General features: G+C 39.8%; 2 protein-coding genes across 3 annotated transcripts in view; one reads left to right on the forward strand and one right to left on the reverse strand.

The window, feature by feature from the left end:
- Window positions 1-1602: 1602 nt before the first annotated feature.
- The window catches only part of LOC117140029 (synaptotagmin-5), a 48195-nt gene continuing 24340 nt past the window's right edge, over window positions 1603-25457 (reverse strand). The window contains exons 1-8 of one of the 2 annotated variants that reach the window (XM_033302760.1): window positions 20268-20599; window positions 5076-5468; window positions 4751-5008; window positions 4192-4681; window positions 3336-3616; window positions 3133-3282; window positions 2826-2966; window positions 1603-2624 (exon numbers count right to left, since the gene is read on the reverse strand). In XM_033302760.1, coding sequence (XP_033158651.1) covers window positions 2478-2624; window positions 2826-2966; window positions 3133-3282; window positions 3336-3616; window positions 4192-4681; window positions 4751-5008; window positions 5076-5417 — 1809 coding nt within the window. In that variant the 5' untranslated portion in view covers window positions 5418-5468; window positions 20268-20599 and the 3' untranslated portion in view covers window positions 1603-2477. Of the gene's footprint in view, window positions 2625-2825; window positions 2967-3132; window positions 3283-3335; window positions 3617-4191; window positions 4682-4750; window positions 5009-5075; window positions 5469-20267; window positions 20600-25457 lie in introns of those variants that run through there. The other variant, XM_033302761.1, reaches the window with a different exon arrangement.
- Window positions 9514-10038, forward strand: LOC117140036. Its single transcript, XM_033302769.1, has 2 exons — window positions 9514-9763; window positions 9823-10038. Exons 1-2 carry the CDS (start codon window positions 9604-9606, stop codon window positions 9912-9914), a joined length of 252 nt encoding a protein of 83 aa, XP_033158660.1. The 5' UTR covers window positions 9514-9603; the 3' UTR covers window positions 9915-10038.

A 25457-nucleotide genomic window follows, 5' to 3' on the forward strand; every position in this document is an offset into this window, starting at 1 on the left:
ATTTACCGAATAATTTAAATTCACATACATTTAAGTTTACATATACATTTCATTCATATGAATATAGGTTGTCTTGTAGTTTGTATGTGTATATATTTATATTTTAGGTGGTGTTAACCCTCATTTATGGTTTAGTTTTCAACAGTGTCCCCTTTAGGCTACAATAAATAAACACTATTTGTAGGAAATATATTTGTATGTATATGCTGATTTTGTACATTTCGCTTTGCTTTAAATGTGTTGCATTGAATTTTGCATTCCGAGTGCATTATTCACTTTCTCGTAAATGTTTTAAAGTATCTTCTGCTTAAATCGGAGGTATTTCAGCATATATCCTGTTGTTCTGTTGCTTCGGTTTATTTTATTAATGTCAGCAATGTTGTTCTTGTGTTTTCTCTTTTGTACCCGACAAATTGAAACGTTTGTGTAGAAGAATTGTTTTAGAAAAACTTGTACAAGTATAGTGTATATGTATATATTTCATTATATTTATATGCTTGGCTCCTTAGAGTATGTACTTTTTGTCTAGTTAACACGTGCAGTGCTATGTATTTTTCAAGTCTTTGTTTAAGTTTAAATTACACACATTCAGTTGTTGGTATTCTGCAATATTTACTGGGATTAAGTAGCATATTTTACACACATTATAAGGTCTGACTTCCCATAGGTTCATACGACAACACCGAAAATACATTCATAGGTTTATGTGAAAAAGGAAATCGGCCAACCCTAATGCATTCCCCTTTCAAAAATTTCTTATAGTTCATATGCCTCGGAATACTCGTTGTAAGTACATATAAAATAGGTTCAAGTGCTCGAGAAATTCTCTTTGGTGTTCCTTGTGAAAGACGTACTCGGCTGAAAGGAATAAATGTATTTAACTTAACAATTAGCATAAGTTCTCTACACTTCTCGCTCTCGTCGCTTTTTTTTATCCTGCGGGCTAAGCTGTCAAACAGTCGACGACGAAACGACAAACGCATACAGGATCGAATGGCAAAAGGACAACAGGACGACGATGGCAATTTGTCAACTGTCGCCGGCACAAAAGGGCGAGTCCTGCCTCGAGTTTTGGCTTCCTGCATGATTGACGACCATTCACCTATATACGAATTATTATTATTATTATTATTCCCGGTGCGGTGTATTCATAATTATTTAAGAAATGCACACTTGAATGCCTTCCTTGAGCGGAGAAGGATGAAAAAGGAGGCGGCAGGCTCCTCAAGTGTCTGCTGAAGTCGATGGAAATGTCAACAAGTCTGGCTGACAGTTTTGGATGTGCGATTACCGATTTCCTATTGTATCCGTACCCGGTTCTCTTCTGGTTTTTGTGTGTGTGCTATTTTCCCAAGAGGTTGCACAAAATGCACAACAAGAACAAAAATCAAACCGTTCAACCAATTACCCACAAATACTCATAATTCGTGGGCATTCTTTTTTTTCGAAGATTCTGTCGTTGCTTAGGAACTTTTGATTGAGCTTCTTGGAGGGCTAGTTAGCTGCATATATATATATTGTACATTCATATACATACATGTATATATATAGGTATATATAGATAAATGTATATAAATGTAAATAAATGTATTTAACTTAACAATTAGCATAAGTTCTCTACACTTCTCGCTCTCGTCGCTTTTTTTTATCCTGCGGGCTAAGCTGTCAAACAGTCGACGACGAAACGACAAACGCATACAGGATCGAATGGCAAAAGGACAACAGGACGACGATGGCAATTTGTCAACTGTCGCCGGCACAAAAGGGCGAGTCCTGCCTCGAGTTTTGGCTTCCTGCATGATTGACGACCATTCACCTATATACGAATTATTATTATTATTATTATTCCCGGTGCGGTGTATTCATAATTATTTAAGAAATGCACACTTGAATGCCTTCCTTGAGCGGAGAAGGATGAAAAAGGAGGCGGCAGGCTCCTCAAGTGTCTGCTGAAGTCGATGGAAATGTCAACAAGTCTGGCTGACAGTTTTGGATGTGCGATTACCGATTTCCTATTGTATCCGTACCCGGTTCTCTTCTGGTTTTTGTGTGTGTGCTATTTTCCCAAGAGGTTGCACAAAATGCACAACAAGAACAAAAATCAAACCGTTCAACCAATTACCCACAAATACTCATAATTCGTGGGCATTCTTTTTTTTCGAAGATTCTGTCGTTGCTTAGGAACTTTTGATTGAGCTTCTTGGAGGGCTAGTTAGCTGCATATATATATATTGTACATTCATATACATACATGTATATATATAGGTATATATAGATGAGATTTTGATTTCGTAGAACATTATAAGCTTTGGGGGGGGGCGGCGTAGCGCCCAAAAATGCAATTGGAAAATTTACACAGACACGGTTACATTAGTAGTACACCTATATAGACGCAATGAGGGGAGCAATTAAATTTTTTTTTGTTTTTTTTTTTGGAAAAATCATAATTCATAATCCAGCATTCATTATGCACGGCCCTAGCGGATATAGTGCCACATAGCCGTAGGCTTTCGGGCATTGTTAATCATATCGTGCCAGTGCTGGCATCCAGTTCCACTTTCCTGGGGCCCCAGTCCGCAGCATCCGATTTCCGTGGCCTCGCTCCCGGCACCCACCACATAGATCTGCCGAGATATAAAATATAGCGAAAAATGTATATGTAGAGTAGAATGGAGTGGAGTAGAGTGGAGTGGCGGGGGGATTTCAATTAAAACACGGCCGGGCATTAAACCGGGGCTATTGCCCGGAATTAGCAGCCGGAGCTGTTAAAAGCGGCGCAGACCGCCGGTCCACGGCCACGTGGAAAGGCAAAGGCTAAAGGTTACCTCGATGGCTGCATTGTGGAGATAATTTGATTGCAAATTAAACGTGAACGCCTCATTCCAAATGGGATTGGTGGGATCGTCCGACTTCGTAATGCTCGTCTTCTTCTTCTTGATGCGTTTGCCATTTTGAATCAGATAAATCTGAAAGAAAATTAGCAGAATTAAGGAAATTTATTAATTTATAGGCGTTAATGAGAACATAAATAACACTTAAATTGAATCTACTATTTAGAAGAAGTTAATTTTTATACAATTAAATTTTAGAGGTTTCTTTTCTCGTTATAATTGTTTAATATTTAATATTCACCTTGACATATGGTTCCTGAAGAGTATCCAAATTTCTAGCCTTCATAATGACAACCGTCAATCGCTCGGCCTGCGGCAAATAGTTCAAGGAGCACAGCAGTTCCGGTCGATCCTCCTTGGGTTTCTTGGTGCGCAGCAAGTCTCCCCAGATCTGAATAGATTTTGTATTACTATAAGTCCTAATCAATCCGAACCATTACTTACCTCCACTGACTTGGAGAGATCAAGACCATCCACAGAGATGCGAACCTCGCCGATAATGTCGTTGTGCGAATAGCGATCGTAGTCGAGCACTTGGAGGATCAGCTCCTTGCCCTGGAGCTGATCCCGAGAAACCGGGAACTTGAAGTGCTGGTCAAAGTAGGGATTGGATTCGCCCCTGTGAATGTGGGTCTGTCGCTTCCGGCTGTCCACTTCTGGTTGCAACATCAGGCGGACATAGGGATCCCGGAATCCACCCTCTTCGATGGGACTGAGATTGTGAGCTGAAAAGGAAAACAAAATTAATTTCTTGATGAAACACAAACATAAGATAGATCGAACTAGATATTATCGTGGCATACACAGCTTAACAAGTCATCGCACCCATATGTTAAAATAATATTACAAAATCTTTTCCAGAAACTAAGTACATACTATAAGAATGCGTCGCATTAATATCAAGTTAGGTTGTGTGGAGAGAAGAGTTGTGGAATTTAATATTAACCGCTCCATGCCGATGCGTAAACTTATGGAAGCCTACGTCCGTTATTATAAACTTGATCTGAAGAATATATATTTCAAGACGCGTAAACTTCGAATCGCAGAAAGTGATACGGCGGATTTTTTGAGTCTTAACAATGGCGATGTGATAGAGGTCAGAACCAAATACTATCAACATTTATCTAGCGAACAATATTAACCATACTCAGTAATGTATTTTAATATTAATCCGCCTAAATAATGGTTTGTTATGTCTTACGGATGTTTGTTATTTTGTTAATAATTTACTTAAAATTTTTTGTAATAAATTTTGTAAAAAAAATTTATATTTCAATTATAATTTTAACACGAATATTACCTTCAATCAGATGAACCGTCAGATCGAACAGGTGGTAGTCGTACTTAACGCGCAGATGTAAACGACCCACGGCGTGACTGGATTCCGGAGCTGTCAGGTAAACGGGTCCGTCCGGCATTCGATAGAGATCCGGTTGAAGGGCACCCAGTGGCGAAGCGGGTCCCATTGCGGGATCCACTCCGGGCTGCGATCTGGGCGGTATCAGCAGCGGCGAAAGGCAGCGACCTCCAGCCACGCCCTTTCCCGCACTGCCGCCTCCCATTCCCGAACCTCCGGCCAAAGATGCCAAGCTGCTTTGCGAGGGACTGGGCGTCCTCAGATCGCCAGGATCCGCCGAGTGGGCGGGACTTCCACAGCGAGCATCCAAAGAAATGGTTCGCATGGGACTGGGTGACCTGGCCAAATGGTGCGGAAATCCAGGCTCACTTGGCAGCGAGCTTCGTCCGTCCGGTCCAAAAGTCCTTATCTGTGGCGAAGAGCCTCGATGACCCTGCGATATTAAGTAGATAGTAATAGTATCGTAGTTTAGCAAAATCAATTAGTTCGTAGTCACACTTACCGAATGCCTGGATGGGGCGCTGTCCACGCTGCTCTGGCTGGAGATGGACGGCGTGCGCTGGAGGCGCGGCGGAAAGGATCGGCTCTGGTGGTGCAAGTGAAGCGGACTGTGGAACACTTCGGCGGGTCCGCGCAAGATGTCTGTTCCGGTGGCCGAAACTGTGCCCATGTGGTGATGGTTTAGGCCCATGCCGCCGTGCATACCATGCAGCTGACTGGCCGGCTGGATGGGTTGGCATTCCTTGGCAATGGCCACCTCCTGAGGGAATCGAATAAATGGGATATATTAGAAGAGTCCACTAGTGGCCATCCCCAGTTATAAGAACCTCCGAGTCCGTGGGCAAATCACAGCTATCGCTGACACTACCGGCTGAAACGCTGCCAATTCCGCTGGTGGTCGATGTGACCGACGAGGCCGACGGCGGCGGTGTCATGGGTTGCGGCGGTGGGGTGGTGGAGCCCTCTCCAATCGGCAGAATGTGCACCACCGAAACCCCATTGCCACCGGCAGTGGAGGAGGCACCACTCCCACTCGGTGTCCCCTCATCCGCCGAATTCCGATCGAGAGTAACGCGACGCACCGCTCCCACTCGCTCCTTGGCCATTCGCGACCAGGATTCGATGCGCTTGTGGGCCAGCCAACAGGCTGCCGGACCCAAACCACTCATCTTCTCCCAATTATCGAGGGACTGTGGTTATGGGAACTCTGCTTTTCTTCTCTGCGGTAAATAGAAGGTTTTGTTGCTTGGCTACCTTGGACTTTTGGCGGGTAAAGAAACTGCTGCTTCACTTATTTGCTCTCCCACTTTACACTCAAAGAAATAAACCGAAAGTGTAGCCCTTCCAGTAACGTATGAATACAGATTTTTATGGTAATAGTGTATTTTCAATAGTGAATTTAATTCGTTTATAGGAGCATCTAATAGTATGCAGCACAGTACTCAGAATTTTCGAAATGAATCCATATTGCAACATTTGTAATTGTGCAAACCTATAGTAACTTTTCTGAAAGTGCATCCACACATTTGACCGCTGTTAATCCGCTTACGCAAATACACTCACACGCCATTAGATGGGACTAACCACCGACGAGGAAATGGAACAGGATGAAATGCCCGGCACGAGTGCGGTTTCAGGTTGGAAGCCCTGAACCGGCATTAATTATTCCCATGTAAGTCATGGTGCACCATTTCTGCATATCCTCATAAGAAAACCTCATTTTCGCCTTAATGGTTGCGTTTTCTCAGTAGTAGAGTTGGAATATAAAATGCAGTTTGGTTTACGGCAAGAATAACGAATTTTAAACGAATTTCACGACTTAGTGACTATAGTTGAACTGTTTTTAATTGGCAGTTTGTGGCTGAAGTTTGGTAATTTTACCACATAATTTAAGCAACTTTCCAGCACCCAAAAGTCGAAACGCGTCCTGACCTTACTATTTTCATCATACCCCACCGGCCATATAATTTTTGTATACTATAGTCAAAAGTTCATCCATCTCTGCTCGCCGCCCATCGCTTTTATTGGGCATCTCAATGGCAGGTGGTAAATGGGAATTCTTAGCGGCGAATCCATGGCAACTGCACTAACGAACAATGTGCGTCATCGTGGAGGCAGCTCCGCTAATCAGTCAGCCAACTAGTTAGTTCTGCCCGCATCCCAATGTTTTCAAAGCGGCTAATGCCTAATTATTCGAGCAGCGAGTATAATGATAGTGAATGGAAAAATCTCAAAGCCCTCCATTTAAACCTAAATGATAAGATCATTTAAGGCTTAAATGATAAGAAGTACTTCTCGTATTAAATGTACACAAAAGCTAGAAAATTTCTGTATTCCAGTACATAAAACTATTCCCGTTTTGGCTTAAGTTGTTTTTAATTTGATTCACTACACGGATAATTTCAATGCACTTAAAAAAACTTTTGTTTTTCCTTTAAACTTTTCAGATAGCAATTTTTGGAGTTTTCTACCCACAGGTTAACTTTTAAAGTCTCACCTTGAGGAAGCGAGGAAGCGAGGAAGACCAAAACTCTATTCTTTAAAAGTGACAGCAGCTGATGCTAATGAAAGTCTGCTTCCTTGTGGTTAATATTAGACAGCATACATATCAGCGAGACCATAATTATTCTGTGGATGCTCCTACACCGATATCATGAATATGCAGACGAGGCATTCCTCCTGGCAAGACGCACAATTCCCCGGCGGCCGATTTGTCTTGCAGTCCGCATTTCGATTTCGCCTTTTGCATTCCACTCCCAATTCCACACCCAGAATTTTCACGTTTTCTCGTTACGCAGCGTAGCGAATGGCGAAATGCGAATTCATTGGCATTCGTACACGCCCAAGTGCCGTTAAATAGATGGTGAATCGGGCAAAGATATCCCTATATCGAGGATCTCGACCCGGTAGCGACGAGGGGTGAGTTGCTCAATACAAATGTAAACAAAAAACTTATTTTTCAAGTATTAAATAAATTAAATGAAATTAAGCACGTGTAGCGAATGACATCAAAACATGGCAACGACCCTGGTGGAGTGACAGAGACAGAGAAAAAGGGAGAGGCACAAGGATACACAGTGCCGACAGAGATGGTGAAGAGAAATCAAGGACCAACCCTCAAATTAGTTTGGGATAATAAAAATGTGCTCGGTCAAAGAAAAATGTTGTCCAAGTCTTTGTCGCACACCGACAAGCACCCCGAGCGAGTTGTTAACGTGTGTCTGTGTGCTGTGTGTCCTAGATCCTGTAAAAGGATTTTTATTGATTTCGTAACATTACTCTGAGTTATTCATCACTTTCATTGCTCCGACTGTCGCCAATTCGGCTGCTGGTTTTTTGAGGGAAAGCCCAACAGCTGTCGAGAAAACAGTTGTACCTACAATTTGCTCAAATGGAAATTAATAAATAAATATTGTGCAGCAAGAATAAATCTGGAGATAAAAATCTTTACAATAAATTCTTATTAACTTGGGAGCAGCATTTCCTGTATAATAAATACACAGAGTATTTAAAAAGTACAATAAAAATGTAGCTATATATACAAGTGCTAAGCAACAATTAAGCATAACATTAATATTAGAAATATCCCTTTCCGGATGTCACAATTACACAAAATTGTTCTTTAACCTACCCAACTTTAATGAAACTAAGTAGGGTGCTTGTTAAATTAATATCTCAGCAATCAAGAGTGTAATATAAACAACTATTTGCAGCCAAAACACGACAACATAAGCTAGGAATTTGGGTGTCAATGTCGGGGCTTTAAAATGAGCTCGCTAATCCTCCTTTGATCCCCTCGAGTGTCAGCCAAGTTTGTTGCACATTTTCGAGGGGAGAACTGCGAAAACATCAACGATAATTCCATTGAAATGCAGCCAACCGCACCGTTGCTAATTGACACCTATGTAAACTGCAATCAAAGCGACAAACAGCCAAGCCCACAGTTTTCCACATCTCTCACCCCATTATAAAACGAAAAATGATCGAAAAATGCTGACAAAAATACCCCAAAAAGAAACAACTAAAATCCCTAATTCAAGGGTAGCCGCACCAAGGACTATTAAAAAAAAAATGAGCTGCATGCAACACATTATCATCGTATCAACGGTCCGGATTCTGAGGGTTGCAACCCCGACAATCGAGTAGATAAATATGAAATTGAAATTTTCCAGCTTGTTTGATATTGGTGAAGGATTGATTAATGGCATTTCCACATCTAGAGCTCGCTCTCTCTCCATTTCTCTTCATTCTAGAGCATTTCCGCTTCGTTTTGCTAAACGGGCTTGAACTTTCAACTTTTCCCTTTCACATTTTCCCATTTTTTTCTCGGCTTTGCTATTTTTCCATGAAGCTCTTGTTGCGTTTTTCTGCTCCTGACTGTCAGTTATGAGCTTGCACACTAAGTGCTAAAACATTGGCTTCGAACGTCGAATAAATGTGTGTCCGAGTATGTGAACCCACGGGTCTATAAGTATATTTGAACACGATAATCCTCTCAGCCAGCTCAACGCAGAAAATACTGACAGACGCCAAGGATGTTTCTTTAAACTAAAGATTTCGCATAACGTCCATTGGACTCCTATGATTCTTGGGAATCTTATAAAGATGTGCAAAAGCACAGGGGCAGGGACTCGAATCCAATTGAGTATGATTAGCTTAAAATGTTTATTGATTTTAGGAGCAGAGCTTAAATCAGTTGCGAGCTTACTTTTTGGTATAAAACATGAAAAGGTTATGTATACACACCATAATATTCAAACTTTTAAATTATAAATAAGCAATAGAATGTTCGAGGTAAATACAAAATGCAAATATGTTTAAACATATAAGATAAGTATTCAAAATAGTTAATTAATATAAAAAACTATTTAAAAAAGATTTCTTTGCTTTATATATAATTTAAGTTTTCTCTTCTTTTCACTGAAGTAGCTTAATTAAATATTTATTCACAAGGTCCTATTTAAAGTTTCCTTATTTCTTTAATATTTAGTCGCAGCCTTTTCTTTGTAAACATATTCTATTACGATTTGTGTATATATCTGGAGAAATTAATCTTAAGCTGGCTGAACTTTTTCGATTAAAGTGCGTTTCGGTGGGCGAGTGCATCGTAATCCGGCTGCATTCTAATTAGTTGCTCAAAGTCATTACAAACTTGTTGCCCCTTGACAGCAAGGAGTGTTTTAGTTTTATAGTGTTCTGTTCTCTGGGCATGTGAAAACTTTGATGGAAAACTTTCGATTAGCAGGCTCCGATAGTTTGACTCATTCATTTGTTTAAATTCCGTCATTCGACATCATTTTTCGTTCCCAGCAGTTCAAAATTATTTCAGTTTCTCAGTTAATTTCTTCCTTCAAAATGAGTGGAGTTCTGTTAAAATTTCTGCCCAGAAACAAGTTGCTGCATCAATCACTATACTTCTGCAGAGGAATGGCCAAGAAGAAGGACCAAAGTCAAGGCACCGAAAAGGGCAAGAAAACCTGTAATAAGAATCAGTTCTTTGGCGGCTGCTTCAAGAGTGAGATTGCCCACATATTAAAGTGGTTACATTATTTAAAGTGAATCGTTTGTTTTTAGAGTCTGAACCATTTAGGAGGGAAAACAAGAAGGAGAAGAGCAAACGCTGTCGGGACCCTTGCAAAGATGGACCCTGTCGCCCCGAGAAATAGGATGAAGTCGTAAAAACTGCAATTACAACTACCCCATCCTCGTTTAGTTTCCATTTCCATTGAAAGTTCCCTATAGACAATGGCTGCGTTGAATAGAATATACCAACACTGATTCTAAAATTTAGCTTACTTATTTCTCCTGAAAAATGCAGCTGATTGCTTTACAATGGAAAGTGTTGGTTACTCTTTAATTCAACATAATTTAGTTTCAACTATAGATACTCTGAAGCAAATAATATTTTACACTGTTTGCATAGAAAGATGTTAATATTGAAGTTAATGAGAAGGCTAACAAGAATATTACTTCGAGCTTAAAGTCCTTTAAACCACGTTTCAAATATTCTCTGTGAAACTAACCTTTAGTTAGAATCAAATCGCGTGACACAAAGATAAATGCGACTTTCAAGTATTCCATTAATCTTGTTACCGCACTCCGCGAAAATCAATTACACTTTACATATCTGCAGTTGAATCCTTTTGCGGGTATGAATGTCTGTGCCACAATCGCAAAACAAAAGATACGTGAGTTTGTCCGGTGACAAAACACTCAGCATCTGTTGACACCTGTATGGGTGTCTCCCCTTTTCTCCCCCATTCCCCCGCCGATTTTGTGAAGCCCCCTCCTCACCTCTTTGGCTGTCAGCGGCAGTCGGCGCCTGTGGCTGCGATGCATACATTTTAATCCTATTAGCACAATAGTTACTGTTATTCCATATTGCAGTAATTTTTCTAGATTGCTCTCACTGCCACAGGCATGTCAGCAACAACACCAATGTCCTGTCACTCCCACTTCCCCGCGACGTCCTTGAGCTTGACCAGTGTCTCCCCCCTTTTAAACCAAGGTTAAGCCAAACCCAGGAGAACCCACCCACACCCACACAGGAAAATGGAAAATGTGGGGGTGGTGGGTAAGTTGGGAAGTGGGAAAGTGAGAAAGTGGGGAAAATGTCAACGCCGTTGTTGTTTCAGTTTCTCTTTAAGCCGGCACTGCTCGTGCTCCAGCTGCTAGTTTTTTTTTTATTGTATGCACAAATATTCTGCGGCGTTGGCTGCTTTGGATGGCTGGACAGGATACTTAGGTGTGGTCCTGCAGTCTTCGAATTGCTGAGCGCTGAAAGCTATTTTGCGTGGCCAGTCCAGGTGCAAGAGGCTTCAGCTGCTTATTTGTGCGCAAAAACGGCACAAAAGTGGCAATGGTGACGGTTGGTCACCGAAAGGCGGTGACGAGATGGCAAATCCTTTGGCCCCAGAAAATGGAAATGGTTTTCGCATTCCTGAGTGGAGATTTACTGGGGCTCATTTGAATTCCAAAGTGAGTGAAGAGACAGCAATCAAAGTGCTCTCATAAAGGTAAAGTAAACTAAGGGGAACTCAATTTTATAATCCGCGGAGTTTTAAGCTAAGCGCCTTTCAGCCAAAGAGTTTTGTGGCAAAATACGTAGTATAAAATGCAGAATTGTATCTGAACCATAAAAAAATATTACTTTAAACAGAATGTTAAACCCGAAAAAGGTTACTACGAAATTAAATGTAAGCCAGAAAGTAATCAGTACATAGATATACATTTGATATTAGCATTAAGATATCTATGTAAATATTATAGCTATAAAATTCGAGGAACTAATAGATCATTACTCTTCCCAGCAAACTCAATAAGTTTTTCATACAGAGCCCCCAAACGAGCCATCACTTCATTTAAATGCTAATTTATTTAGTTTAAAGTTTGCCAACTGTGCCAGGTCTTTAGGGCAAACTTTGCTAACTGACATGTGTCCGTTAGTGGAAACTACTGACAAACTCATTAGGGGATCAGCCTCCGGACCCAACGCCAGGCTAATCTGTTGGCCAAAAAAAAAGGGCAATTAACAATCAAATTAGGTATGCACGTCGACTTTATTGTAGTTTGGACAAAAGCCAAACAATTGGCCGGGATAACTTTTGACACACGTCGTCTAAGCCGTAATCTGAGCCGGGCCCAAAAGGAGGAGTTGGAAACTGGGAATTCCGAGTCCGGAATCAGGAACAAGGATTCCCGGATTCAGGAACAGACAAGAGGCGGCAGACAAATGAACGACAAACACACAATACACACACAATAAGATTTCCGCTGCATAAGTCTTTTGTAATCTCATTTAAATAATTGCGGCCAACAACAGTGGAAAAATGGAAAGCGAGATGGCACAGTTAGCAAATCCGCAAATCTCTGCTTCTAGCCGGACGAACGGACGGACGGCCATTTGAACGTAGCCGGAAATTAAAATGTAAAACAGCAGCTCATTATACGGTCACCTACACACACACAAAAGGAGGGAGAAAGAGATATGCAGTAGAAAAGAGATGACGACAGTCGAAGGACTTTCAGCCAGGACTCACAAACTATATATACACTACCAAACGGTAATTCATCTTGCACTTTTTGTGGCTGGAAAGGAAATTGGGCTGCTCGGTTTTACTTCTTCCGTGCGTGGCACTTTATGATCCTGCCACACAATTTGTGCTGCCTGTTATTGCCTGACATTTATGGGGGTTATTTTGTGAAAGGAACTAACATGCCAACTTTGTTCCCCGTCCTTGGATGCACTTTACTGCCACGCCCCCACTCCCACTCCCTCCATTGGTATAAAACTAGAGTTTATTGCGAAAGTGAAAGAGCGGACGGCACGATATTAATACGGGCTTTTATTTGGATCCGGTTCAGTGGAGCAGTTTTTAGAAACTCTGAAAGGACAATATGGCAAAAATTGCAGCTATTGGCCATTGGGATTCTGCTGGTTCATTGTAACAAAATTGCGCTACACATTTAGTTATCAAAAATATAGAAGATATTACTTTTGTTGGCCTCTTTGTGCTTATTATAAAAATAAGTTCATTGTTTAAGAGGATACCACTCTTATTACCACTTTAACTTTTCAATTTTAACTTTCGTGTATATAAACTTTGGAAACCTTTGGAAGCTACTGTCCACATTATTAAATATATATATAAGACTTTGTGCTCACTATAATAATGAATTTAATTTGTCCTAAGAAGATAACTTTTGGTGTGTTTCACAATTGCAAAACATTTAAACTTTTGAGTGCATATAAAGTAGTGGCCTGAACTGCTGTCCACATTATTAAATATATATATATAAATTAAAATTTTATCCCAAGGAACTTCTCGAATTTAAGCTATAGACTTTAAACTAAAAAAAAGAGAGGTTGTGAGAAACGAAAAACTTTTTCGCCGCTCTCGCATTTCACCATTAAAAAGTTAAAGTTATGCATGGCCAGCCGAAACATAAAACGATACCGAAACCCATAAAAGCTAAGCGTGGAATAAAATAGTTTAGCAGTTGGCAAGGGGGTTTGCAACAAGTGCTGCCAGCATTGGAGAACAATCGTCGAGGTTTTTCAACAGTTTGGCGCACATTTTGTTATAGAAAAAGGCGGTGGGAAATGGCGCAGTTATTGTGCGGCGAGGAAAACCCCGATCGAACACACTTGTGTCCTGGTAGGGGAAACTGCCGATGATAATCCGCTCATCAAACGTCAATACGGCTCTCATTGCTCCACGAGTAAGGGAATACCCAATGCACGATTCCCGCTTCCCGATGCCCAAGTGCGGATGCCTGTCTGTCAACTTGTTTACAAAGGCGAGATGCGAACGAGTCCTGCCGCAGTCCTTGTGGGGATACCCAGGATACTCAGCGACTCGATGCGCAGCCACCCGGAGGCAAGAAATTAATCACCAATACAATGGAAATTGTGCGGCTGCAGTGCATCGATTGCATTTCGCTGTGGCAGCTTTTCCCGCTGCTTATATCCTTTCCACAATCATTCTACTACGAATCTCTGGTAAATAGCCCTGCGGCCACACGCAGTGGTTAACAAATGGTTTTGCCGGAATGTGTTTAATGCTATTTGCCCTATTCTCAGCAAAGGCTTTTTTGTGATGGTATTACTTGTTTCGGCGGAGCCGCGTTTGGTGGATATTTTCAATAAAACGATTTAAGATCGCTAAGTTCATTCAGAAATGGATTATAAATCCCCAAAAGAGAGAGGCACCTAATGCGTTTCCTGTGCAAAGATATGAATGGAACCTGTCTCTTTAATAACAAACCATGAAACTAACAATTTATGTTTTTGAAATTTAAAATATAAAAAGATTTAGCTTTCGCAACTCTTCTGTCCGTTTGTTGGTTTGTCCGTATGTCTATCTGTCCGCATAAAAGGTATTGTTAGCTTTCAGAGCTAGAAAATTTATGTTATGCGTATTTCAGTGAAGCCTAAGTTGTTCAAGTTGGTGGGAGGAACTCCAGTTCAGCATTTCTGATTGTTCCTTATCCCCAGAGCTGTTTTATAAAAATAGCTTTATTGAGCATAAGAGGCAAGAGAATGGTACTCAATAATAATGGCTTACTTATCATACGCATCTTATATTTTAAAGACTTTATAGCCAATTAGGATAATTGGAAACAGCACTCCCCTTCTTACCATATAAGTGCTGCCAATTTTCTCAGTTCAGTTAGTTGTCAAAATCCGTTAGCAAACATCCTGCATTGACAACTCCCCATGTGCTACCTTAAGTATATCGACAATGGCAATTTTCTCTGCGGTTTGAATGAAAAACAAAATCAGATTCAATATTGCCATAAACAACTACAATGCACGCCGATAGAAGAGAAATGGGGAAATGTGTGTTTGGCAAATGTATTTTGCAAATTGCTGTGCGAAAGGATGGGATCAAAGTGAATCAGCCGCCTTTCGACAATTTGCCCATTTAACCCTTCGCAAATCAAAGGACTATTGTTTGGGGGCCTGGCTGCAGAAATTGCACTGCGATGCATTGACATGATCCGATTTGCCATTCAATCAATGAGATGGATGCTGATGGCGATGGCAAATGCAGCTAGTTATTTGCCATCAATCTTGTTAGGGACTAAGAAAAGATTTGCCCGACTGGCTCAGTGGAGTGTGGCGCAAATCAAGGACATTCAGCGTCTTGAATCCAAGCTCCTTCTCTAAGGACCTCCTAAGGACTCACTGCTCGCATATTCGTATTCCCCCGTGGCACGAAAACTTTTCCAAGCCCCTTAAATGCTGTGACGTCAATGGCCTCGGTGTCTCGCTTCAGCTGTTTATTTGTTTACTTTGCCCAAAAGAGTTTCAATTAGGCGCAACATTTTCTGTTTCAAAGTTTTAAATATAAACAAAGACCATCAACATTTTGAATTCCATTTTTTTCGCTTTCGTTCGCGATAATTTCATTTGGCTAAGCCAACTTAAATTTTGTTGGACAGTTGATTTTTGACACGACAGTGACTTTCGGCGCAAATTAGTTAGCCTTTTTAAATGCTTAAATTAATAATGGTTATTTGTTGCTTGTACATAAATATTTTACATTAAAATGCGAAATACTAAAAGTTTCAGTTCTAAGAATTTAAGAATTGTTAAGCAAAAAAATTTTTCTATATTTTATCATGCTTAGCCACAATTTTAATATAAAAGATTTCAATAGGCTTTTGATAGTTTGTACGATTTAAATTGAATAATTAAAGAACAATCGTGTCTCCCATATTTATTTTTATTTAAATATTTATTTAATTGGTGGTGCCACCCAACGCCATCGAAATACAAAGTTCCGCAATTAGTTTTTATATTTCGCCGCACCTGATGGACATTTCAATTGTCAGTTTGTGATGGACAAATTAATTATTGTCTGAAATTTGATTGCCATGTGCCAGGGCAAGAGGGGTCCAATTTTTGGCCCCACCATCCGATAACCTCTTGTACCTCTCCAAAAACCTCTCCCCCTCGCAAAAAAAGGTCCTGACAAATCGATGAGTTGGGTTGTGTGAGTGAGTAAGTGTACGTGTAAGCCCAGCATCGTTATCAGGACATCATTTTTGGCTTTCATCTCTCTGTCGCTGGGTATTCACCACCTCCGCTCTGCCGCCCATTGCGTTTTCCTCGAATTTTTATCGTTGTCAACTTGGCTATAAAAAAAAATATTTTGAAAACTTTCTGCTTGCATAAGCCTGAGTGCTTGATGTGTGTGTTCGGTTATATGGATTTCGCCCGACGGCCATGGCCCAAAGACTGGAATCAGGTTTCAATATCGCGATTGCCTCCGCAAATTGCCTGCGAAAATCTATTGCAAAATTTTACTTGGAATACAAAACACAGGACCGTTTTATGGAAATCCGTTTTGTGGCAATTTAAAAACAAAAATGCCTCGCGTTTCTATTGCATTCGAACTTTTGTGTTATTCTTTAATTTGATGCCGTTTTCTCGCTGCTGGTGGCTTTCCATTTATTTAATTTCTCCAAGGAAAAATGGAAATATTTAGATTTTATGGAAAAGTTTTTTGTTGGAAATTTAAAAAAATCCTTTGAGCTTCCGATTGCCATGAAAAGTTTTTCTTTGAGGGACACACTGCGATTGCAGATTTGGTCCATTCTTGGACTGCCAACCACTATTGATTTTGGCCAACTGAAATCCCTGCTCTACGTGATTCCATTTCCATTTCAGTGGGCGGCGGTGGCTGGAGTGCGGCTTTCACTCCGCGCCATCATGCATCTTAATTGCATTTGCATATTGCACCGACCATAAGTGCATTAAGCCTGGCCAGAACTCCCAGCTGATGCTGCAACATGTACGCACCCACATATCCCCACACACACACATCCGCCAGCTCGTCATGGCCATTGTTTATTGTTTATTTATTGCGCTTTTAATTAACTGCAGACTGTATCTGTGCCAGTTTTTTACCCATCCGCCCACTTCACCTTTTGCCTTGGCTGCGCGTTGCCCTTTTTTCTGGATGACTTGAGGCCTGGTAAACAACACATGTAAATTGGCACACTCAGTTGAGAAAGTGCACCAAAGTTAATTATCTTAAAGTCAAAAGGAAATTTATAGGTGGTCAGACTGAAAGATACTGGATATCTAACCATAGGATAACTTGTATAACTTTTATTTATTATCATCTTGCGAGTTTCGATTTAAATTTCTGTAAGACTATTGTTTCTTTTTATTAGTTATATATTATTGTAATTATATATTATTATGTTATATACTATTGTTATAACTCACTAATATAACCTGTCAATAAAAAGTGATGAATGTGAAAACGAACTGAAACTGATAGCTTTAAAAAAGTAAATCGCATTACGACCTTTTCAATATTCATTGAATGCTGAATTTTTTTTTTGCATCACTATAAGCCATGAATAAGCGGATTATTACACAAAAGCTAGGTATCACTTTTAAAGTTTTTCCGATATTTTTTTCATGTTTGCCGATTTACATACATGGTGACTTCCAACAATAATGTCCATATATATTATATATATTTTCCAGCCTTTCATTTATCACAGCTGAAGGCAATCAAATCAATACAGTCCAATCAAATGTCCAACGGAAATCAAGTAAACTAATTTAAGTGCGCATACATTGCATGTGTGGACGTGCAATCAATTAAATAAATCATATTCTCCACCTAACTAAAAAGTATATAAAATCAATTTATTAATTATTCTTTTAGAACTTCAACCTTGTTGTTTAACCTTGTTAACTAATATTTACGTGATATATTTCAGTATGGAATGAAATTTGTTCGGTGTATGCTCATATCATAAATATTTAACTCAATTATTTCTTTTAAAAAGAAATAGGAAGAAAACGAATTCGAAATGAAATATTAATACATTCCTTGTTCGATTCTATAGTTTTCACTAATCACCATATTGGGTCGAAGTTTTGTTCTCTGTGCAGTTATGACCAGTTCCAGCTTGTTGAGCCTTTGGACGGAAATGCATTGGCTAACCAAGAGGGAAATGGAGACGAATGGAATGGGATGAATATCCTGGGGGGTGGCGGGGATAACGCAATCAACTCATATGTACATATGCCATTTCTATGCATGAGAACTCCCTTCTTTATGAAGGCGCGTGGGTGTCGCTGTCTATGTGTGCGTAGGATATTTTGTATGTGTATGTGCGTAATTGCCAAGGCTGAAGGATATTTGACTTAGATGCAGCCAGAGTGTAACTCGCATGCCAAATTAAGATTTACGACTGGGATGCGAGCAGTCAGCTGGAAAGATAGAAAGCAAAAGGAAAACTCGCAAAAACAACGCAAAAAGGGACAACCGAATGCAGCTGAAGCATCCACTTCAATATCCCCATCCCATTACCAATCCCCCTTCCCCTGCCCTTCACCCGATTTTTGTTTGGCGTATTCTTCTCTTATGTTTTTTTGGCCCGTGACTCGTTGCAGCCATTTTCATCCTTCTAATTGTGACAAATTGTGTGGCACATGCAACATGTTGTACGTGTGTATGCGTGCGAGTGTGTGTGTGTATGTGCCAACGCGTGTCATTCTGCTTCTCACTCGCACGCACTACCTATCTCCTTCGCGCGGGCTGCCATTTATTGTTATCCACAAAATGCTGACATATTTTTCTATTATACGCCGCCTCATTGATATAATTTATGGACTTCCTCCCAGGCAACCATATATGCACGGGTGTATATATATTTAGAAGGACTCCCAGAAGCCTTTCGTGTGCGTTTTTATTGGATGATTAAGGGGGGATAGGGATGCTGCTGAAGCACGTGAGCAACAGCAGGAGCAACAATAACATTTAATAGGGTCATGGGAGCAGAAATGAGTGCCTAAACATGCTCGGATTTAACTCCTCATTCATACACAACAAAATCAGAACAAAATAACAAAAAATCTTACAGGAAAGCCAAAACTGGCAGATGAGCGCAGGAAATTGGATTTAAACTTAAAAGTTGTTAAAAAATATTTTATCATCTTCTTATTTATATTTTAACGAATAATAACTTCCATAACCTATCAAATTTTGTATCTGACTATTTTCTAGGAATTTAACAGATAATACTTTATACTTCCCCAACACTTCCGTTTATTTTCTTTGAATTTCTTTTGAATGTATCCGTTAGATATCACCTCTAAGTGATTATGTTTTTCGTCGAAAATTTCAATTTTAATATTAAAATTCTGAGTGTACGGGCCAGCCGTCATCTCTGGTTAATAGGGAAATTTCCCTGCCACAAAACCAGGCAGATGCTCCATTAACGCTCCCTCGCAAAAAAGGAGACACAGCCCCCAACGAATTTGTGCACTCGCCTGATTCGTTATCTATAAATAATTATATTAACTTTGCTTTTTGCTCTTGACTAGGCCTAAGCACGAGATGGAAAGAAGGATGGGAATGGGGCGAAGGACTCCCTTGAAGGACTCATCAGTCAGCGAGCTGCATTTCTATCGGGGACTGGGATAAGAACTGAGTTTTTTGGGACCGCGCCTAGAATCCACCGAAGAGCACGGGGCGCATACTAAATTTTTGCGGCAATCCCTCAAAGAAAAGCAAAACAGAGAAGGACAACGAGATACACAGAAAAAATATAGCTAATACTCACTAAATAAAATATATCAACGTAATGTATTTGTGCTTGCTTTGAAGCAGTAATTTTTACTTCAATGTTTTTTTAATAATTTCCCAGCAACCTATTCGTTAAAGAAACCTAATAATTATTTGCCCATACACAATATTTCTAAAGACAAACTTTATTTCTTTGATTCGGTCTTAAAATATTTGTGGTTACTAATTATTTAAAAAAAAATTTAATTGTTTGAAGAATAAAGAAAGTAATACTTATTAAATTTAATTCCCCAACTTTTCCTGAATATTTTCATTTTTATATTGCGATAAAATCACCAAGCTGACTTAAAATCATATTGTGAAATTCCAAAGCATTATCATTCCTAGAAAAAATAACACTTTTAGTCCCATTTATTTCGATAACAATCTCAAGATTGGCTTATATAAATAAATAAAATAATCTTATTTTCAACAATCACTTTATTTTTCTATATGCACAGCTTTTCATCCACTCTCTTCTTTGGGACACAATTTTCCAGTTTGGTTTTTTCTCTGCCTTGACGTGGGGAATTTAATCGAAATTCCACAGATATTCTAATTGCAATCAGATACGAGCCCCACCTTAATCCACAGTAATGGTTATGGTTTCTGCCCCACCGAAAACAAAAACTAATTAATGCACAATTAACTTTCCATCACGGCGTGTTCAATTAACTTTCCAATTAGCCCAAAGTGAACAAGATGCAGGCACTTCAAGTATATGTCTATATATATTTATAAATCTATATCCAGGATAAAGCGATGCCCAGCTGCTGACACATTTGATTTGCTATGAAAATGAACTAGTAAATAATAGATGAGACTGGATAAGTTTGCGGTGCGTGAAAGTTCAGTGAAAGTGTGGGGCAAGTGAGAGCGAAATCGGCGAAGCAACAGTTCCAAACGTCCTTTACCTACTTGATATTTCTCTTTTTATATTTTTCTTTTTAAGCCACAATCACAACAGAAGGGATTAGAGAGCGCTCGGCCTAAGCTTGGTTAACATTTTTCAGCACAAAACACTTGGCCATATTGCAGAGTCACACAGACACAAACACCGCCGCAAAATATATCAAAAGCAATATGTGGCAGCAACAACGACTGCGACACGAAACTCAATTGAAAGTTGCCTCTTGGCGTCCGTCCATTAATTGGTGTTCAGCGATTTCAGTTACTGCCTCTGGCTTTCCTATCTCGAACCGTTCCGTGGCGAAAATGCGATGAGCGAACTGTTCTTCACTTGGGAGCTGTACGCGTGCTACTGATTTTCCATTTTCACGCAGAGCCAACAAGTTGCAAAAAAAGGGAACTTCATTCGAAAGCACTTCGTCTTCGGCCTTGCCAACTGCCGACAGGAGCAGAAGCAGCAGCAACAGTGAATGCTCCAGTGCCCCGAAAATGATGATAAAACACTCGAAAAAATGGGAATATTTTGAAGAAAGTAAAAAATAGGTAAAAAAGTAAGAAATACCTAATTAATTATGTTTAATTTGATGAAAGCATAATTCTTTCTTTAAAAGCATTTATCTCAAAATAATAAAAACCTTTTTAAGAATATATGTGTCGTAAGTTATTTTAAGTCAGTTTTTCTGTTATCTGAGAATGTTTTATAAGAAAACATGCTGATTTTCTTTCAGTGCTTTAGCAACAACAAAGTACACACACAGACACAATAAATGAGAGAGAAAGTATCAATCGTGTAAAGCTCCTGCTCCTTTGGCATTGAATTCTTTCAATGCGAACTTCGAAAGCTTTTTCGCAACTTGTTGCCTTGTGCGTTGCTCAATCAGCTGTTGCTCTCTTTCTCCCGCCTCTCTTTTCTTATATTCTGATTTGAAGAATTTGGGAGTGGTTACTAAATTCGATTAAGTAGAGTATAGTTTTGGATAGAAAACCTGACTGGGCTTGGGATTACAGCCCCATCATTATTCTGACAATTAAACACGGCACAAAGGAAACTCCAGGGCCTAAGTGATTAGTTCGAAAAAGCTTTCTCCAGCTTTTAATGGTGTGCGTGTGTATGCGACTTCACCTTGAAAGCTCGGTGAAGTGAATTTAGAGAGATAAGAAATGTATATCTCTGTGTATAGGTGTGAGTGCGATTGTGTATGTGCTTGTGTTCGTATCCCAGTGATTCAATTTGTTGAATACTTTTCGGCGTTTTTTCGTCTTAATGACCGCCCATAACTGCGGCTCGGGTTACCCATAAGCGACCTTAATTGACGCACACAAGTGCGCCAGCAACTTTTTGTTCTGCTCTCTGCCATTGCCCGATATACCCAGAAGTCCCATCTTTTCCGCCCAGCCACCTCATTTACCTGTTGTCATCTTTGCCCCTGAAAAAAAAGAGACACAAAAACACGAAGCCACGGAGAGAGCAAGTCCAACAACGGCTGACATTGAGCGAGCTGCAAAGTAAGTTTACCCATGGCAATGGCATCGTTCTGCTCCTACCACCTCCCAGGTCTTCAACACCCTACCTCGCGGTATATTCGTCATTTAAGTGCAAAAAGCCAATGGCGAGGTCCTGACTAGCCGGTTTGCTAAAGTCATGCCGACTGGTACACACACTTCCCTGAGTATTTCCAATGTTTGTCTGTTATAAAAAATATATATATTTCTGTGCTTTTAAGTAAAATTCAAAGTATAATATTTAATGCATTCAAATAAAACACATATATTTGGAATTTTGTTTTGCTTATCAATATACACCTAAACATACCTATCAATGTACTTTATATAAAATAATGGAGTAGGGTATTTCTTTCATCAGTTTGTGCATCCCCAACTGCCCCTAGTTTGCATTGTGTTTGCAACAGACAAACAGAGCGCATTGGATGGTACGGTATAGGGACACCCCAAATGGCTTAGCTGAGTGTTTGTCCATAACCTAAATGTGTGCATATATTTATGTTTGTAAGTCGCTGGGCCTGTGGATACTTTATGTGAATAGGAAACTTTTCAGGCAGACTACTTCAAGCGAAGCATGGCGGGAAGGACAAAGGGAAAGGACACTGGACTCAGACGTGTACAGACGACTCATCGTAGGCCTCTCTTTACCGCAGGACATTCGCATAGACTGGGCTAAAGGGGCGTGGCGAAAAGAGGCTTGTTTTCAAGAGTGGGGTGCGACGCAAATATGAAAGCGATTGCCAAACTTTTAAAGATATTTTTAAGTCGCTCCTATTGCTGCCAGATGTTTTTTTTAACGCATTTATTTAAATAGTCTCTTATAAGGAAAGCTATTCAAAATAAGAAGATAGAAGAATTGAGATTGTGAAATAAAAAATTATTTATTTATTTATTAAACAAATCTCTAAAATAATCTCTTACATTTCCGGAAAGTGTTTGGAAATATAAAATTGGGACTATATTGTTCTATAAACTATTCTATTTGAAAACGTGTTATTATAAATATATCAGATTTAAAATATTATTGAGAAAAAACTGATATAGCTGATATAGATTAAAAATTGTATTGACTATGGGCCTTATGTGAATTTTTTATGTTCTTCTGCTTGTGTTAAACTCTTTGTCTTATCTAGAGATTAATGACCATTTAATCGAACTTTGTTTTTCTCCGACTGCAGTATAAGTTTACCGTTTTTAAATTATTCAGACCCCCTTTGCGCATAAAAAAAAAGTTTTTGGCCAAACCATCAACAGGGGCTTAGCTTGTTGCTTGCTGCACATCGGCCCCTATCTGTTTTTCCTCTCATTTCCACACTTTCCCCAATTTTCCCATTCTCCCGGGGCATTCGTTTCGTTTGCTCTTGGATTTTTTTCTGGACGGATTTTGCGATTCTGTTTCAGCAACAAGTTGCTTACATTTCGTAAGCCCGCCAGGCCACCTGTGTCAAACGGCTATAACCCATTTCCATGGGATGGGGTCGTTCAGGGGGCGGAAAATGGGTAGGAGGTGGTGGGTGCATAGTGGCGGATTGGCATTGGCGAAAATTGTCAACGTAGTCGTCGCCTTTGCCCTGCAGATATGCTGGCATATTTATTTATGTGCTTTGCCAGTTCGCTGTTCTTGACTTGATTTCATTTCATCTCTGGCTGCTTTCTTCTTTTTCCCACTTTTTTTTTGGCTCTTTTAATAACAAACATGGCTGGCTGTTGTTTTCCCGTCTTCGTTATTTTTGTCGTATTTTTTGAGTGAATTTAGGCTTTCTGTTGTGCTTCGGCAGATGTTTTTCTCCAAGGGTTTCGCATTTATACCCCATCGCCACCTCTCCATCGCAGCAAATACATTATTCTGGCTTTAATCTTAAAGATTAGCCAGCAAAGGAAGGCATGTTTTTGTTCTTTATCACCTCGTTTCTAGTGCGCTAGGCTTAGACAAGCCATTTACCAATTTTCCGACAGCAGTTCATTCACTTTTAGGCCATTTTCATTTCGGGTGTGTGAACTTTGTTCTTTGTTTTGATTTTGTAGGGTCGAGAGTTGGGTCTATCACAATTTTAAATGCTTTAATACTACCTTGGTTTTTTGACTCAGATAAATATATATGTATATAAATTTTGGTATCTCGGCATGTAAGCCATTTGCCATAAGAATGTGTGTGTGTTTTAAGCTTTTTATATAATTGAAATCCGAACACGTGCCACTCAATGCGTATGCTGGCAATAAATTCAGTTTCACTTGTAATCTATACGCACATAAACACATCCACATATATTTCGCTTGATTCCTCTCCATATGTAAATTTCACTTGGCCATCGGGCTGCTTTTGGGACCGAGAAAAAGGACATTGTCCTCACAGTGTGTAGGCGCCTCCTGGCATATGCTACAATCATAATTACATCGTCCTGAGCAGATAGTAGTCCTGAGCGTATGTTTACGTCTTGCTTTCGTGTCTTAATCACTGAGAAAAATCTGCCTTATTTTATTCACCCATTAATAATATTTTAAGAGATTTTATATTATCAAATATTGTGAAAAACACGAAACACCTTTAAAGAACACTTAAAGCTTTGACAGCCAATGCAGATATTAAGAAAAAAGTTAATAAAATCAAAATATTCGTGGAACCCAGATCCCACCGCCCAGATCCCAGGTCGTATTCCCGGTCGAGTCAACGTGCTGATGATGAGCCCAGTACGATTACCAACAAGTTCATTAAATACAATGCACAGTGTGGCCAAGGACGATGACGTGCTGGCACCAGATATCCTTCGAGGGCCACCGATTACGGGGAGGTGAAGATAGCTCCCCCGGTAGCTGATAGAAACTGTGGGATGCTTGGCAAATTGAAATCTTTATGGCCACATAATTATTGGAAACTAGCATTCTTTGGAAATTACTGAACTAGTGCACACTTAGTTCCGAAACAATTAGAAAACTTTAATAAAATGGGAGGTTGAATGCTGGGGCGCTTGTTTACCTCGAATCGAACTTATAATTGTAATGTAATTAAACAATTTATTGTTAATGGTTCATTTTCTTCACGGGCTTAAATAACCGCTTTAAGTGCGGACAACTTTACGGCTTCACACATCCTGTGACCTAAAAAGCACTCAAAGGGGCAACAATGTTCGGAGGCCACTTTAATGGGTCAATTAGCTGGTTCCACATATCGCGGCGTATAAGGGAAATATCCTCGATTGCGTGACCCGGGAACATCGACAGTTTTTACTCGGATTCTAGGGGTAAATTTGCCATTAATATGTGCTTAATCTAGGTCAAAACAAGGATACCGGAAGCCTTTTCGCTGAGACTCATAATTAAAAACAAGAAAATAAAAAACGCAATTATGTGGAAAAGTGAAAACTCATTTGGACTCATGTTTACCTTGGCTTGACCACCAAACAAGAAAATCACCCAGACTACATACAAACACGTAAGCATATAGGTTAATTTATTTATTTTGGGTGCACGCTTTTATTTGCATAAGCTTAAAGGATTTTGGATGGCGAGCTTAGATTTACCTCAGTCTGCAGTTGTTTTATTGTCCTCCTCATGAAAACCCAATGGCCCCCAAATGTTTAACCCTGAAATTGATTTGAAAGGAGTTCCCCCATAAAGCTTCAAAAGCTTCGAAGCTCTGGGGAACGTTTTGTAATAATCCAAACTTAATGGCCTGAAAACTTGTTACGGGGAAAGTTC

Source organism: Drosophila mauritiana, chromosome 3L, assembly GCF_004382145.1.
Source record: "Drosophila mauritiana strain mau12 chromosome 3L, ASM438214v1, whole genome shotgun sequence".
Lineage (NCBI taxonomy): Eukaryota > Metazoa > Arthropoda > Insecta > Diptera > Drosophilidae > Drosophila > Drosophila mauritiana.